At 48.1% G+C, this 13743-nt stretch overlaps 1 protein-coding gene across 2 annotated transcripts; it reads right to left on the reverse strand.

Moving 5' to 3' along the window:
- Positions 1 to 1754: 1754 nt before the first annotated feature.
- On the reverse strand, positions 1755 to 13185 carry ARSA (arylsulfatase A). Of its 2 annotated transcripts, none has more exons than XM_078859157.1 (8): positions 12933 to 13185; positions 10262 to 10562; positions 8885 to 9344; positions 7851 to 8020; positions 6440 to 6564; positions 5467 to 5594; positions 3059 to 3161; positions 1755 to 2929 (listed from the first exon to the last, which is right to left on the reverse strand). In XM_078859157.1, exons 2-8 carry the CDS (start codon positions 10513 to 10515, stop codon positions 2634 to 2636), a joined length of 1536 nt encoding a protein of 511 aa, XP_078715283.1. In that variant the 5' UTR covers positions 10516 to 10562; positions 12933 to 13185; the 3' UTR covers positions 1755 to 2633. The 2 variants fall into 2 exon arrangements, with proteins under 2 accessions (XP_078715283.1, XP_078715282.1); XM_078859156.1 differs by having other exon boundaries at positions 12903 to 13185.
- Positions 13186 to 13743: the final 558 nt, after the last annotated feature.

Genomic DNA, 13743 nt, shown 5'->3' on the forward strand with positions numbered 1-13743 from the left:
GAATTGTAAAAAAACAAAACAAATTGGAGGGATGTGTTGTTGTTGTTGTTATTATAACTGTGGAACCCACTTTAATCACGTGTCTGAAACCTGGATTCAAACCCAGCTCTGGTGAAGTGCTTCGACTCGAGCCATCCGGCTGCCTGTCGTCTTTTGTTCTTGTCCTTGGCTCGGCAACTGCGGATTGCAAGGTCACAGGAGATGCATTGGTGTGCTCTGGGCAGAGAGGAGATAACAAGGGGCCAATAGGTTATTGTCTCCCCTGCGGCTTGTCAGATGGAGTTTTATTTAAAATGACTTCCAAGCTCCACAGTGCACACTCACAGTGATGAATTCTGAAAATGTTGTACGTCTCAAAAAAGTCCCCATAAAACATGGTACGGTCCACGGCTAATGACAAGCACGAACCTGTCTCCATCAATAAATCAATTGGAACCCGTAGTTATCAGTTCATTGCCATAAGGAAAGGCCACTCCAGAGGTTACCAGTGAAGGACTGGAATGGGAAAAGAATAAAATGAGACTAAAAGCTGACCTCCCCACTCATGGATCGGTTCCTTCAAATCATTACTTCGACATGGCTTTGTATCTTATCATTTTTAAAGTGTGATTTCAGTGTCACATCATAATAAACTTCAATTTGGAACTCCGCAGCTAGCCGAGCATTGCCCCTTGTCAATGAATAGTCCGAGATGTTGCAGAACTTGTGCCATCACTACAGGAGAAGGCCTCTTCTTGGTTCTTTCGGTAAAGTCACATAGAAGGGAAGTAATAAAATAATAAAAATAAAACATAATAAAATATTGTTTTATTATTATTATACATAATAAAATATTATGTTTTATTTTTATTATTTTATTACGTTTTATTTTTATTATGTTATTACTTCCCTTCTACGTGACTTTACCGAAAGAACCAAGAAGATGAATCCCTGCAGTCACGAAAGGAGAAGGTCTCTTTCGGGATGCCTTTTCTGATGCCCTGGAAAGGGCGCTGTATAAATCCTCAACAGAATAGGATAATCACGTCAATAAAACAAAAACGTTTAATTCGGATGTGGAGTTAACTAAAATATGTGACGACCAAGACGTATTGTGTTGCTTTTTTTTAAATCTCACGACACTGGAGAAAGGTTGACACCATGAACTCACCATGCGTCTGCTCTGATCGGGAGGCCAAGATCTCGGCAGCAGTGGCTCAGTTCTCTGTTGCCCCAAGCCACCGATGCCACTTCCAGGATTCAGTGTGTAACCTAATTGAACATTTTGCTTATAAACCATTGCGGTACAAGTTGTACCCTGCCACTCAGTTTTGGGAGGCTGCCACGATATAAAAAGGTACAAAATGTTTCATGTATTCCGATCTGCCATTTGGGACGTTTCATTGAGTGTATTTTGACACTCGTGAAAGAGTTCCAGCGCCTAACAAAGTCAAAGGTAACCCTTTAGATTTGAAGCTTTCGTGACTGCAAGGATTCATACTCTTAGGTTTTTTTCGTTAAAATCACGTAGACAAAAAAAATAGTAATAAAATAATAAATAAAAATAACTCAATTAAATCACGATGTTTCAGAGGCAACACAAGTCTCCGTCTGAGTTATTCTCATTTATTAATTTATTATTATTATTTTACCTACGTGACTTTACCGAAAAGACCTTAACATCTGTACCGGTGAATGCGTTTCCCATGAATTCGATCAGCTACACGTTCCCTGGAAGTGGAAGTTAAGACGGAAGCATTACAAAACGCATCATCCCATACATTTTTATTGATGAAATGAACCAATGTTTAACAAAACAATCCCAGCATGTTTTTTTTTTTATTGCCAAGCAATATTAAACGAAAAAAATGATTTTAAATCTAAACGTTATTGTTTCACAGTATCACTTGGTTTATGGAGTTTTGATAGCTTATGTAGAGTTTTAGATTTAAAATACCACGCTCATTATATAAAGTGAAAAAAAAACCCGAATCATTCCAATAGTCCTGTACAGCAAAGTAGAGGCTTCTTAATAAAATCACCAGCAGTAAGACGAAACCTCTTCCGTGAAGACTCGTTCTTGAGATTTGAACCACCACTTTCACATTTGGTGGTCAACGAATCTTAAGTCATGTATAAAATCACGGGGGAGCGAATGGTGTCAGCGGTTAGCGAACTGTGCCCTGAGCAAATTTCACGGAGTTCGATTCCCAGTCACGGATAACAGTGCGGCGTGATATACCATTCCTGAGCCCCCCCTTCGCCAAAGCCGCACCGACTGGTGTGAGTGACGTATGGTCAGACAAGCGCGATGCTTAACACGACAGGATGTGCTTTATCCAACAGTGGATAGACAAAGGGCTGTGAAGAAAATATGAATGAAAAATAGAAAAATGAATCAAAAGCAACATTTTTTATCCACCCTATTGGGGTGTTATTTGTGTTGTGACGCAAGGCGCAATTATTGCCGAGTGTCGATGAAGCTCAATTTGGCCTAGTGGCTCAGTAACAACGCAGGACGAACGGACGGGAAAGACGAACAGACGGAACGTACCAACTCAACGACGCCGTCAATGTCCGCCACATTGCACGCAAGAGTCCGTCGTCTAAAATCGGCGAGCCAACCCTGTTACAAGAGGGGCTGATCTCTCCTGTCACACGCACTGGCAGCACGTGGGCTTGGGGCTGCACTGTGGCTTGCAGCAGGGCTCTAGCTTAGGGTCTATTCCGCGATCCATCTGGCTCGGCCCCCACGTCATGTCGAGCTGGAACTTGTCGCGCAGGCGGTCTATGTCCTCCGCCACAGGCTTCAGGTCGGGGAGGCTGGAGTTCAGCTCGACGCGTTCAGACACGTCCCAGCCCAGGTGAAAGAGAAGCGGCGGACTGTGTTTCTTGCACCCAGCGGCAATCCCGCAGTCGTGATCCGGGGTAAGAGCACTGGCACCCGCTCCTGTAGAAAGCAGGGGGAAGGGGTGGGGAGTGTATGAGGATATGACTATTTGATGAAATAACAGGGTGGATGGAAGAAACGCGAGTCCTCCATCAGTAAAATTAAAGTGGCGATGGTGGTGGACCCTACCTTCTGTGAAATAGTGGGCTTTGTAATAGTTGTGTCGGACTGCAAACACCCCCTGATCACTGGTCGGTGACGATGTGAAGTAGAACATCGACTTCCGAGGGCTCTGTGGAAAACACATCGGATGCACTTGTGTCATTAAAGTTGGTAAAGCACTGGTGACCCTACACAGGCTCTGATGCCATATACCCATGACTAGTGGGAACGATGCTCGCTCGGTTTGGGAGGTGCACTCGTAGGCTCAGCCTGGGTTCCCATGGCAGCCGTATCGGGCCAACCCGGAACCGAGAGGGCTCAGGAACCAGGCCCAAGGGTTCCCCCCTTTCTTCGGGGAGCCACAGGCCCATGCTGGGACCCTGTCCATGGCATCACGGGGTCCGTGTGGAAATAGGATGCACACTAAATGGCGTCCCTCATTTAACTGAACTTCAGCGCCTTGTTTTGTTTTTATATACTTCAACACGCCAGAAAATTACAAAAATAACAATACTCTTTCGGTGAGGCTAATCATACTTAAGCCATTAATTTGTTACGTGTCATAAAAAAAAATTAAACAGTATTTCCCCCTGGCGATCGAGGACAGGATGGGGTGGGGGGCCGGCGGTGGAAACGGAGTAGGAGGGGCATGGCCGAGATCCTTGGGACTCACGAAGTGCTGCTGATCATGCAATGGCTCTGGGCTTGCTATTGGATCACCAAGCCCGCTATTCTATTCTTGTACATGGCAGTATGTTCAGAAGCTAAATGCCAATGTCGAGGTCGACTACCCATGAGAGGGTTTCAAGAAAGAGTCTGTCTAGTTTTGCTATTCCTCCTCCATTGAAGGAGCACACACGACAGTGGTTTACTATACGGTCCCTATTTTAGATTGCATGACCACAGTCACATGACTGTGGCTTGCCTTTGATTTTACATCCATGAAGAAGATGTGTGCTTCAGCCTGTTGATGTTCTGATGTGGCTCATAGTTACAACCAGTGTCTTCGAGGAATGTAAAAGACAGGAGGTGTGATTTTTGGGTCTCAAATAAGGTGGTTAATCTGGAAGTAAGCGTTGTTTCACTCCGTTCGTCAGCGTTCTTCCAGATCTGGGCGAGATTATAGGATGGTCGGTTTAACACGCAGGCTTTCGCGACCTTTTGTGTAATATGGATTCTGGGATGGCAATAGCGTGATCCAGAAGGGAGATCAGGACTTAATTTGGCTCCGAGGTATATTGTTGAGGTCTTGGTTGATGGGTAGGTTGTCATTCACAAGGAAACATGTAAACTCCCTTACAGTTTTCATGTCTGCAGATATTTGGTGGCAGAATGTTACCCAGAATAGGGAGCCAGGGGATTGGTGTCAGTTTCAGTGTTGAAGTTATTTAATTATGTTTGAGAATGCAGTTTTTTTGTACGAGCTCCCAGACCAGGCTGGAGCGCAATTCTCTGCCGCCGAGTAGATATCAGTGATAGGGTGGCAGTTTACAGCACATCTGCTGAGGTGCCCTCAAGTCATTCCTTCAAGTTTAACTGCTGGCCGTGGAAATACTGCAGAAAACAATAGGAGCCAGATGGGCACCTTGAAAAGAAAAAAAAACGCGAAAACACATCGCCTTGGAAATTTGTCCAAATTGTGATGGGTACAAGCCCGATGCATCTTCCAATAAAGCCTTATAAAATACAGTAAAACCTTGGATTGCGAGTATAATTCGTTCCGGAAACGTGTTTGTAATCCAAAGCACTCGTATATCAAAGCACTCGTATATCAGTTGTGATCACGTGACGCTCGGCAGACAAAGCGTATACACGTACTACTCGTATTGCAAGACCTCGCTCTTTTATAAAATTCATATTTATTAAAAAAATTGCTCGTCTTGCAAAACACTTGCAGACTAAGTTACTTGCAATCTAAGGTTTTACTGTACATAACTTATAAACCTTCACTGTGCTTCGTATTTTGTGTAGCTTGTTCAGTAATTAAGAGGACATTTAACACGAGGTAGGATGTGTACATTTGCATGAATCCCTAACCTTCTGCTACAGCAGAGGGCGACTCAAACTCCAGCATATTTTTAAACATTTAGCATGAAAAGCTCACGCTCTTTATGAATGCACAATTGTTTTGCAAGCACATCTCCAGCCCTTCGTCAATGTGCCGTTGGTTGAGGGTCGAGGGCATCCCCACACCATGCAGGTCGTGACGATTGTTTGACAATACCTCGCCACGCTGGATAACGCGAGTTGGTAAAGATGAAGAGCTTATACGTTGGTCGTCAAGAATGGAATTTTCCACACCACTCTCTACTGCCCATGACGTAGCCGCCCACCTGCCCCGCACGGTGGTCGTGCCCATTGCGAGCGATACAGTTACGGGCAATCGCTTTGAACGTTATCGTCAGACGAGGCTTCAGCCGAACGCACTCCCTAACCTTGGCGCCGTTGAAGAGGAGGGGCCCGATGTTGTAGCCGTCCAGTGGGACAGCTGGCAGCTTGGCGCCCGTGACCGCAGCGATGGTGGGAAGCAGGTCCAGCGTGCTGGCCAGCTCGTGAGTCACGCCTGCCGGCGAGGGCACACGGCAACCGCACAACGGTACGCCGCTTGTCATCGCGGGGCAGATTTCCGTCTACTTAGAACTCAGGTCGTACCGTTGGCGGCGAGCACAGAAAGCTGCGGTGGCCGACGTACTGCGATTAAAACGAATTCCGAACGCAAGGTGTATTCGCGTGGCAAATATAGCACTGAACTTTAAGGTTGTTTTAGCGATGGCACACGTGGGCCTTCGCTTAAGGCACAACTGAAAGGTCAGCTGTTATATTCTGGACGCATTCCTAGCTTGCGTGTCCCGGGCCATCTGAAAAATATTCTCAGCTTTGTTCATAAGAGAGTAAAAAGCTTTAAGGCTACGGACAAGGGCGTCATTATGGCACTCTAGTGCCATCACATTCATACAATTTCAAACATCCATGTAGTGACCACTGCAGCCCTATGTTGGAGCATCTGGCAGTGATTTTTTTAGGTTTCCTGATATCACCCAGGAGAAATTAGTTATGCAAGGAAAAATTATAGGAGCTCGAACTCGCTCTGAAATGAAATGGCTGGATGATGGAGTAAAGAAAATCAGCAAAAAAAACAAACCCTGAAAGCACTGAAGAAGAAATGCCGAGACTGAGAACCTGAAAACGAATCTGGCAGAGTAAGCACTAAAATTCGACAACGACCTCCAGACAACGTCAACTTCACTATGGTGATGAAAAGCCTGGAACACAGCATTTGGAAGATGCAAAAGGATTGCCCCTTTTTGGGTTGTCGTCTTCTTTCAAGTGATTTACTCATTGATAATCCAGGGACCGTGTAACGAGTGCAAAGGTTGCGCGTGAAGCATGCAAAGCCATAGTACGCACCCGGAGTGATCTTGCCCCGCCAGTATGCAATGGCTGGAACCCGCAAACCTCCCTCGTACGTTGTGGCCTTCCCGCACTTGAGTGGCCCAGCGTTCCCTCCTCGGTTCATGCGCTTGAGCTCCGGACTTCAAAGCGGAATGAACGTAAAACATTTGAGTCAACAAAAGTGAGCGCAAAGCTGCAACGCAAACTGTCGGCATGGGTGTTAGGTGTGCACGAGAGGTTTTTTTGTCGTTGCCTTTATTCAGGTCATAAAAGGGTAGTAGGACTTTGAGCGGCGGTGGCCATCAAGGCAGAGGTCGCAAACGGGTACCCGATACCCGTACCCTACCCGATACCCGGCTACCCGTACCCGGCCAGGTTCGGGTACGGGTACCCGTTTGCGACCCTGGTGCGGCCGGGTACGGGTAGGCCGTGAGTCACTGGTGAGTAACCGTTTGTCACTCATTTCCCAACGTCTTGCCTCTTCTCACAATTCAAGTTCCTAGAATCAACCCACCCACGCCTGCAACATGGCTTCATCCCAGAGGTCGCAATCGGGTACCCGATACCCGTACCCTACCCGTACCCGGGCCGGGTACGGTACGGGTACGGCCGGGTACGGGTACCCATTTGCGACCCTGGTGCGGCCGGGTACGGGTAGGCCGTGAGTCACTGGTGAGTAACCGTTTGTCACTCATTTCCCAACGTCTTGCCTCTTCTCACAATTCAAGTTCCTAGAATCAACCCACCCACGCCTGCAACATGGCTTCATCCCAGAGGTCGCAATCGGGTACCCGATACCCGTACCCTACCCGTACCCGGGCCGGGTACGGTACGGGTACGGCCGGGTACGGGTACCCATTTGCGACCCTGGTGCGGCCGGGTACGGGTAGGCCGTGAGTCACTGGTGAGTAACCGTTTGTCACTCATTTCCCAACGTCGTGTCTCTTCTCACAATTCAAGTTCCTAGAATCAACCCACCCGCGCCTGCAACATGGCTTCATCCCAGAGGTCGCAATCGGGTACCCGATACCCGTACCGTACCCGTACCCGGTACGGGTAGGGTACGGGTACGGCCGGGTACGGGTACCCATTTGCGACCCTGGTGCGGCCGGGTACGGGTAGGCCGTGAGTCACTGGTGAGTAACCGTTTGTCACTCATTTCCCAACGTCGTGTCTCTTCTCACAATTCAAGTTCCTAGAATCAACCCACCCGCGCCTGCAACATGGCTTCATCCCAGAGGTCGCAATCGGGTACCCGATACCCGTACCGTACCCGTACCCGGCCGGGTACGGGTAGGGTACGGGTACGGCCGGGTACGGGTACCCGTTTGCGACCCTGGTGCGGCCGGGTACGGGTACGGGTAAGGAATCAAAACCCGTTTGCGACCTCTGCATCAAGGGAAGTGGGATGTTGCGCATTGCCAACCCGTTGTCGCTGGTGAACAATAACAAGGTGTTGTCTTCCACTCCGGCCTGCTCCAGGGCCTTCAGAAGCATTCCCACCGAGTGATCAAACTCCATCAGGGCATCTCCAAATGGACCTCGCTCACTCCTCCTGGCAAAGTTCTTGCTGGAAAACTGCGGGTAGTGTGTGTGCTGGAAGAGGAGAGCGAATGTGCAAAATGAGAAACAAGAAATGCGATTCAAAAATGCATTCGATTATGATGGTGCCGTCCTAAAATACGAACGCGTTAATAATAACATTTCATGGAACAGTGGCACATAAATTATGAGTGCTGTGTTATAAACCCAGCAACCGGAGTTCAATTCCAGATTTGGCAATTATCAGTGATATCTGAACCTGTTCTGGCCACTCCCCTCTTTCACCAAAATTGCACTGACCAGCATGGTGAAGTATGGTCAATGACCTCCATGACAGACATGGCGTTGGGAGGCCTTTATCCTGCAGTGGATTCGCAAAAGGATGTAGGTTATTACTAAACAAATAACAAAATAAAGAGGTGGTTAAGTGGCCCATAGGCTGTATTGTTAAGGCAGCAACACTGAGATCCTGGGTACAGAGGCTCGGTAGCCACTTGTGATTAAACCGGGTTCTCTCGTGCTGCGTCTAAGTATGGTTAACAATTACCGCACAATAACGTGTCTTTACACTTCATTTGGCCAAATTCCAGGTATGAGAATTTAAATATTGGTTTGACTGTCATGCGTCAAATGATCTCCCAGCAGTGTATGGCAACAGCGCGGACACTACTACTGTGTAAAGGGTGAATGGCTACGTTAAGGATTTTTTTGGGGGACGCACTGTGACAAATTTCTCCTTCAACACACGGGATGATACGCTGCTGTGCGAGACTTCCAAATGGATTATTTATCTCTTTACATGATGAACATTGCACAATGAAAATTTTGAAAAATTTCAAAACATTATTTTCAAAATAAGTAAGATATAATTTGTATTAACAGCCAGACAGCGTGCTTTAGAGCTGTGCAGTCACTCACGTGGGAGGCATAGTAGAGGAAGAAGGGCTTTCCATCTGCGGCCTGCTTGTGAATGAATTTCTCTGCCCAAGTGATATAATCGGGCACAAGTGTCGTGAAATCCACGGGCTGGCGCAAAATTTGCTCGCCCTCGAACAGCGGCAGGAGAACAGAGCCTTGATCGCACCGGCCGTAGCATGGCACGTCTGGAGGGAAGCACGTCAGGTTCTGGCAAGGACCCTGGTCGTGCGAGTAGGGGACGCCCAGGAACTCGTCAAAGCCATGACGGGTGGGCAGGTACGTGCCGTTGGCACCCAGGCCCAGGTGCCACTTGCCCACCATGCCAGTGGCATAGCCCTGCAGCTTGAGCATCTTGGCTATGGTGGTTTCGTTGAGGGGCAGCCCTCCCACAGAGCCAGGGTAGAACACCCCCGGGAAGACGCCCGATCTCGTGGCGTAGCGACCAGTCAGCAGGCCTGCCCTAAGGTTGCACAACGGACGGGCAAACCGTGGTTATGCTGCGTTTTCAGGTTGTACCGCATGTTTTCGGCATTACATCTGACGTCTCGCTCAATGTGGTGGTATCTTCTTCAGATTTTTCATGGAGGTGGGGTGAGAGTCAGCAAAACTTCCAATAGGGGGGGTGGTTTGGGTGCAAATATTTGAAATGGAATATAAATACCATCGCCTAAGTACTCATACTTTGTATATCCCTTTGCTTACAACTTGTATTAAATTAATGTATCCTTTCTAAAGAAGACGTGGATAAACATCTTATCGACATGAACAACATACAGTTTGTGATATGATGCTACTACAATTAAAATAGTAAGAGTAATATCATGATTATAATCCGATATGCCACAATAAAAACCTCTCCCCTGGATCTCCTACCAGCCGGTACCTTCAAGCATTTCACTGACGCATTTGTAATAATGGTTCATCATGTTGTTGCTACCTCTTTCTCGTCCAGTCTTTTCCCGATGTTACTTCAATTGGACCACGTGACACCCTGTCCTCAATAAATTTGTCTCTGACCCAGAGGACCCTGCCCGATTACCAACTAATGCCCGATTACAACTCTTTGAGCGCCTGGCCAATGTCAGAATCAAATGTCACTTTACTTCATGCCCCAACTTATACCTCCTTCAGTTTGCATACCAGAGGGAAACTGGTTTCGACATACCGTGTCTCATCAGCAGAGTCACAATGAAGGAGACAAGTGGCTGCAGCTCATCTAATTTGTAATTTATACTCTCCACAATTAATCATAATATTCATTGAAGCTGGAGGAATCCGATGAGCTATAAAGCTCGTTTTTGGTAGTTATAATGATGGCATGGTGGCGATGCTGATGCCTAAGGGCAACCACCACCATCACCGCAGGCTGCTGCTCACCTGGACGGACTACAGACGGCAGCCGAGCTGTAGAAGTCTGTGAAGCGAAGTCCCAGCGTTGCCAGGCGGTCCAGGTTGGGCGTGAGGGAGCTGGGGTGCCCGTAGCATCCCAGGTCTCCGAATCCCAAGTCATCGGCGAACATAATAACCACGTTGGGCGGTGAAGCCGAGAGGACGGGCCGAGGGAAGACCCATGTGGCCATCAACAGCGGCAGCATCGCCGCAAGAGCAGAGGTGTGTCTGCTCTTGTCCATCGTCCAGCTCCTGCTGCCTTCTTAATGACCACTTCGTAAAGCAGAGCCTTCAGAGGCACAGGAGAGACCGGTTACGTATACACACGCACTGCTGCTGTATTACGTCTCGCTTTCAGCGGCGCAATTGGAGTGACATCTTAATCGCCACTGAACAGCAATTATTGCGTTTTGTTCACCGACTAAAGGGAAACAAAACGCCGTGTTAAATGCAACTCGCGCTGCCCAGCATTTGCTTTAATTGTTGACAGCGGGACACCCAGAAATGGGTGAATTATTGACGAACAATGAGTGTTTGTTCACCCGCTGCCTCTCTCGCGCACACGTGGTGCCCCCTAAAGGTGGAAGTGCTGCACTTACTCCGAAGCGTTGCAGATTCGAAGGCCTCAACTCGATTTTGTCGAGAGGTTTTTTACATTCAATTGTTGGGTTTCCCGAAAAGGACATTTTGTCCAAAGGGGCCGTCCATAAATGACGTCACGCGATTTAGAACGATTTTTGACCCCCCCCCCCCCCTTTCGTCACACAACGTCACAAAAAGTCAGACCCCCCCCCCTCAAATATGACGTCACAAAACTCTGCCCCCCCCCTCCCCAAAAATAAAACATGCTTCAAATCGCTTTAAACTATTGTCATTGTAGTGCGTATGTAATGTGGCGCTACACTCTGATGTTGTAGGAGCAAACATTTATTTAAAAGTCTATTTAATTAAGTAGAACGTGTTGTCTATATTTATTTAAAATTGCGCATTTTGATGTGACGTCACATTTCTCAACCCCCCCCCCCCTCGTCACACATAGTGACAAATGTCTGACCCCCCCCCCCACCGAGGTACGTGACGTCATTTATGGACGACCCCAAAAAGATCGAGTGGCAAATGTAACGATTGACTGCGCTTAGTAGGCCACGATTCCAGCTGTAAGCATGAGTGCAGATGTATCAGTTTTCATAGCTGGCCACCCATACGATTTATCCATAACAGAAGTTTTTTTGGGTTAGATCGTGTAATTAGCCAACTAGTAAGGTTTGTCACGCCAACTCGTTACTAGTACAGCACTACACCGGTGTGTTGGAGAGTAAACCCCCAACATTTACAACGTTTCGCCAGTAATTGCAACCAGCATCATCAGGCGACAGCCAGATTTGTGGAGAAATCCTCGTGTTTCGTTCCTTAAATAGAGGGGGGATAGATGTGATGGCATCTCTTGTGAGCCATTCTTGTGTGAAGGCCAGATTGGGGGAAGAGGGGGGTTAATGAATGTATAAAAATTACAATGGTTAGCCATTACCACACGGTTTACCACGTATCTTGTATAGTGAAATTGAGTTTTCAGGTCGTTTCAATACTGACAAACATTATTTTCTATTTGTGTTTCTCCCTTGTGATGGGACTTAACGTTGAGATTATTTAAAAAGGGGCACGGGGTGAACCGATAAGGTCTGAATTGGTCTGTAATAAGTTTGGCACTTGTAAGGGGTTGACAGGTATGAATTGTTCTCAGTAAATTGTCCAGCGACATGATTCGACAATGTATTTATTCCAGGTATTTGCAACATCGTTGAACTGAAGCATCGCATCTTTAATTGCAACCAGCATCATCAGGCGACAGCCAGATGTGTAGAGAAATCCTCCTGTCATGTAAATAGCCAACTTACCAGGCACTGCACAGTTAAACGAACGCATACATTATAGATTTGAAGCTTTCGTGACTGCAAGGATTCATAATCTTAGGTTTTTTTCGGTAAAGTCACGTAGGAAAAAAATAAATAATAAACAGAAATAAAAAAATAGAAAAAAAATAGAAAAAAGTATGTTATTTCTATGATTTTCTCTATTCATTATTTATTATCAGCTTTTATTATTTATGTTTTACCTACGTGACTTTACCGAAAAAACCTAAGAGGTTTTTAAACAGAAATAAAAACATAGAAATAAAATCTAAAAATTATTTTTATTTCTATTATTTTTTCTAATAATTAATAGTTTATTTTATTATTTATTTTTTAGCTACGTGACTTTACCGAAAAAACCTAAGAGTATGAACGCATACATCTTGAACACAAACCCGGCACCGCGTAAATAACAACTTACCAAAGCATCACACTTTGTTAACGTAAACAAAATCCATCACGTTGCAATTGGCGCGTGTGTATCCCCATGCACATCAGCAGCACTGCTCTGATCTAACAACTGCACATCTCCATACCGCTGTATATCTGTGTTTCACGTAAACCAAGAAGTTTAAAGAAAGAACGCGACTTTCTCTTCGTGAACCGAACCCAACCAGGGCGCTTGTGCCAGGCTAGGTGCACCTTAAGGGCCACGCGAAAGTGTCGAAGGCCCCCTCCGGCAGGGTCACGGGGCGACAGAACAAATGGGGTTGACTGACCCGAGATGACTGGCCGATGGCAACCCTCACCGTGCCAACTTGCTGCGTTTTAAATCCGCCCTGGGCTTCCGCTCGTTCGTTGTGGGCTTCGCTCCTCTGCCCCTGATGTTGCTGCTGCTGTTGTTGTTTGTTGTTGTTGGAGGGCGACTGGCCTCCAGACTGCCCCAGTGGCAAGCGTCCTTCACGAGGCCTCCCTCCACGGCCACACAAATAACGCGCGCCCCGGCAGCAGCAGCAACAACAATAACCCCGCGTGTTCACACCGCTTCCGTGTCGTCACCACGGTTGTGTGTGCAAGGCGGCACTGCAATCGAGCGATCCAATCGTACACCAGCCCCTCCTCCTCCACCCCCCTCCTCCTCCACCCCCCTCCTCCTCCACCCCCCCTCCTCCATCCAGCACCCCCTCCTCCACCCCTCTCCTCCACCCCTCTCCTCCACCCCCCTCCTCCACCAGCCCCCCCCTCCTCCACCAGCCCCCCCCCACCTCCACCAGCCCCCCCCTCCTCCACCCCCCACCTCCACCAGCCCCCCCCCTCCTCCACCAGCCCCCCCCTCCTCCACCAGCCCCCCCCTCCTCCACCCCCCTCCACAACCAGCCCCCCCTCCTCCACCAGCCCCCCCCTCCTCCACCAGCCCCCCCCTCCTCCACCCCCCTCCTCCACCAGCCCCCCCCCTCCTCCACCAGCCCCCCCCTCCTCCACCAGCCCCCCCCCTCCTCCACCCCCCTCCACCACCAGCCCCCCCCTCCTCCACCAGCCCCCCCCTCCTCCACCAGCCCCCCCCCTCCTCCACCAGCCCCCCCCTGCAGCAGCATTGGCAATGCAGCAGCAATGCCAATG

The sequence above is a fragment of the Lampetra fluviatilis genome, chromosome 8, assembly GCF_964198595.1.
Source record: "Lampetra fluviatilis chromosome 8, kcLamFluv1.1, whole genome shotgun sequence".
In the NCBI taxonomy this organism is placed as follows: Eukaryota; Metazoa; Chordata; class Hyperoartia; order Petromyzontiformes; family Petromyzontidae; genus Lampetra; species Lampetra fluviatilis.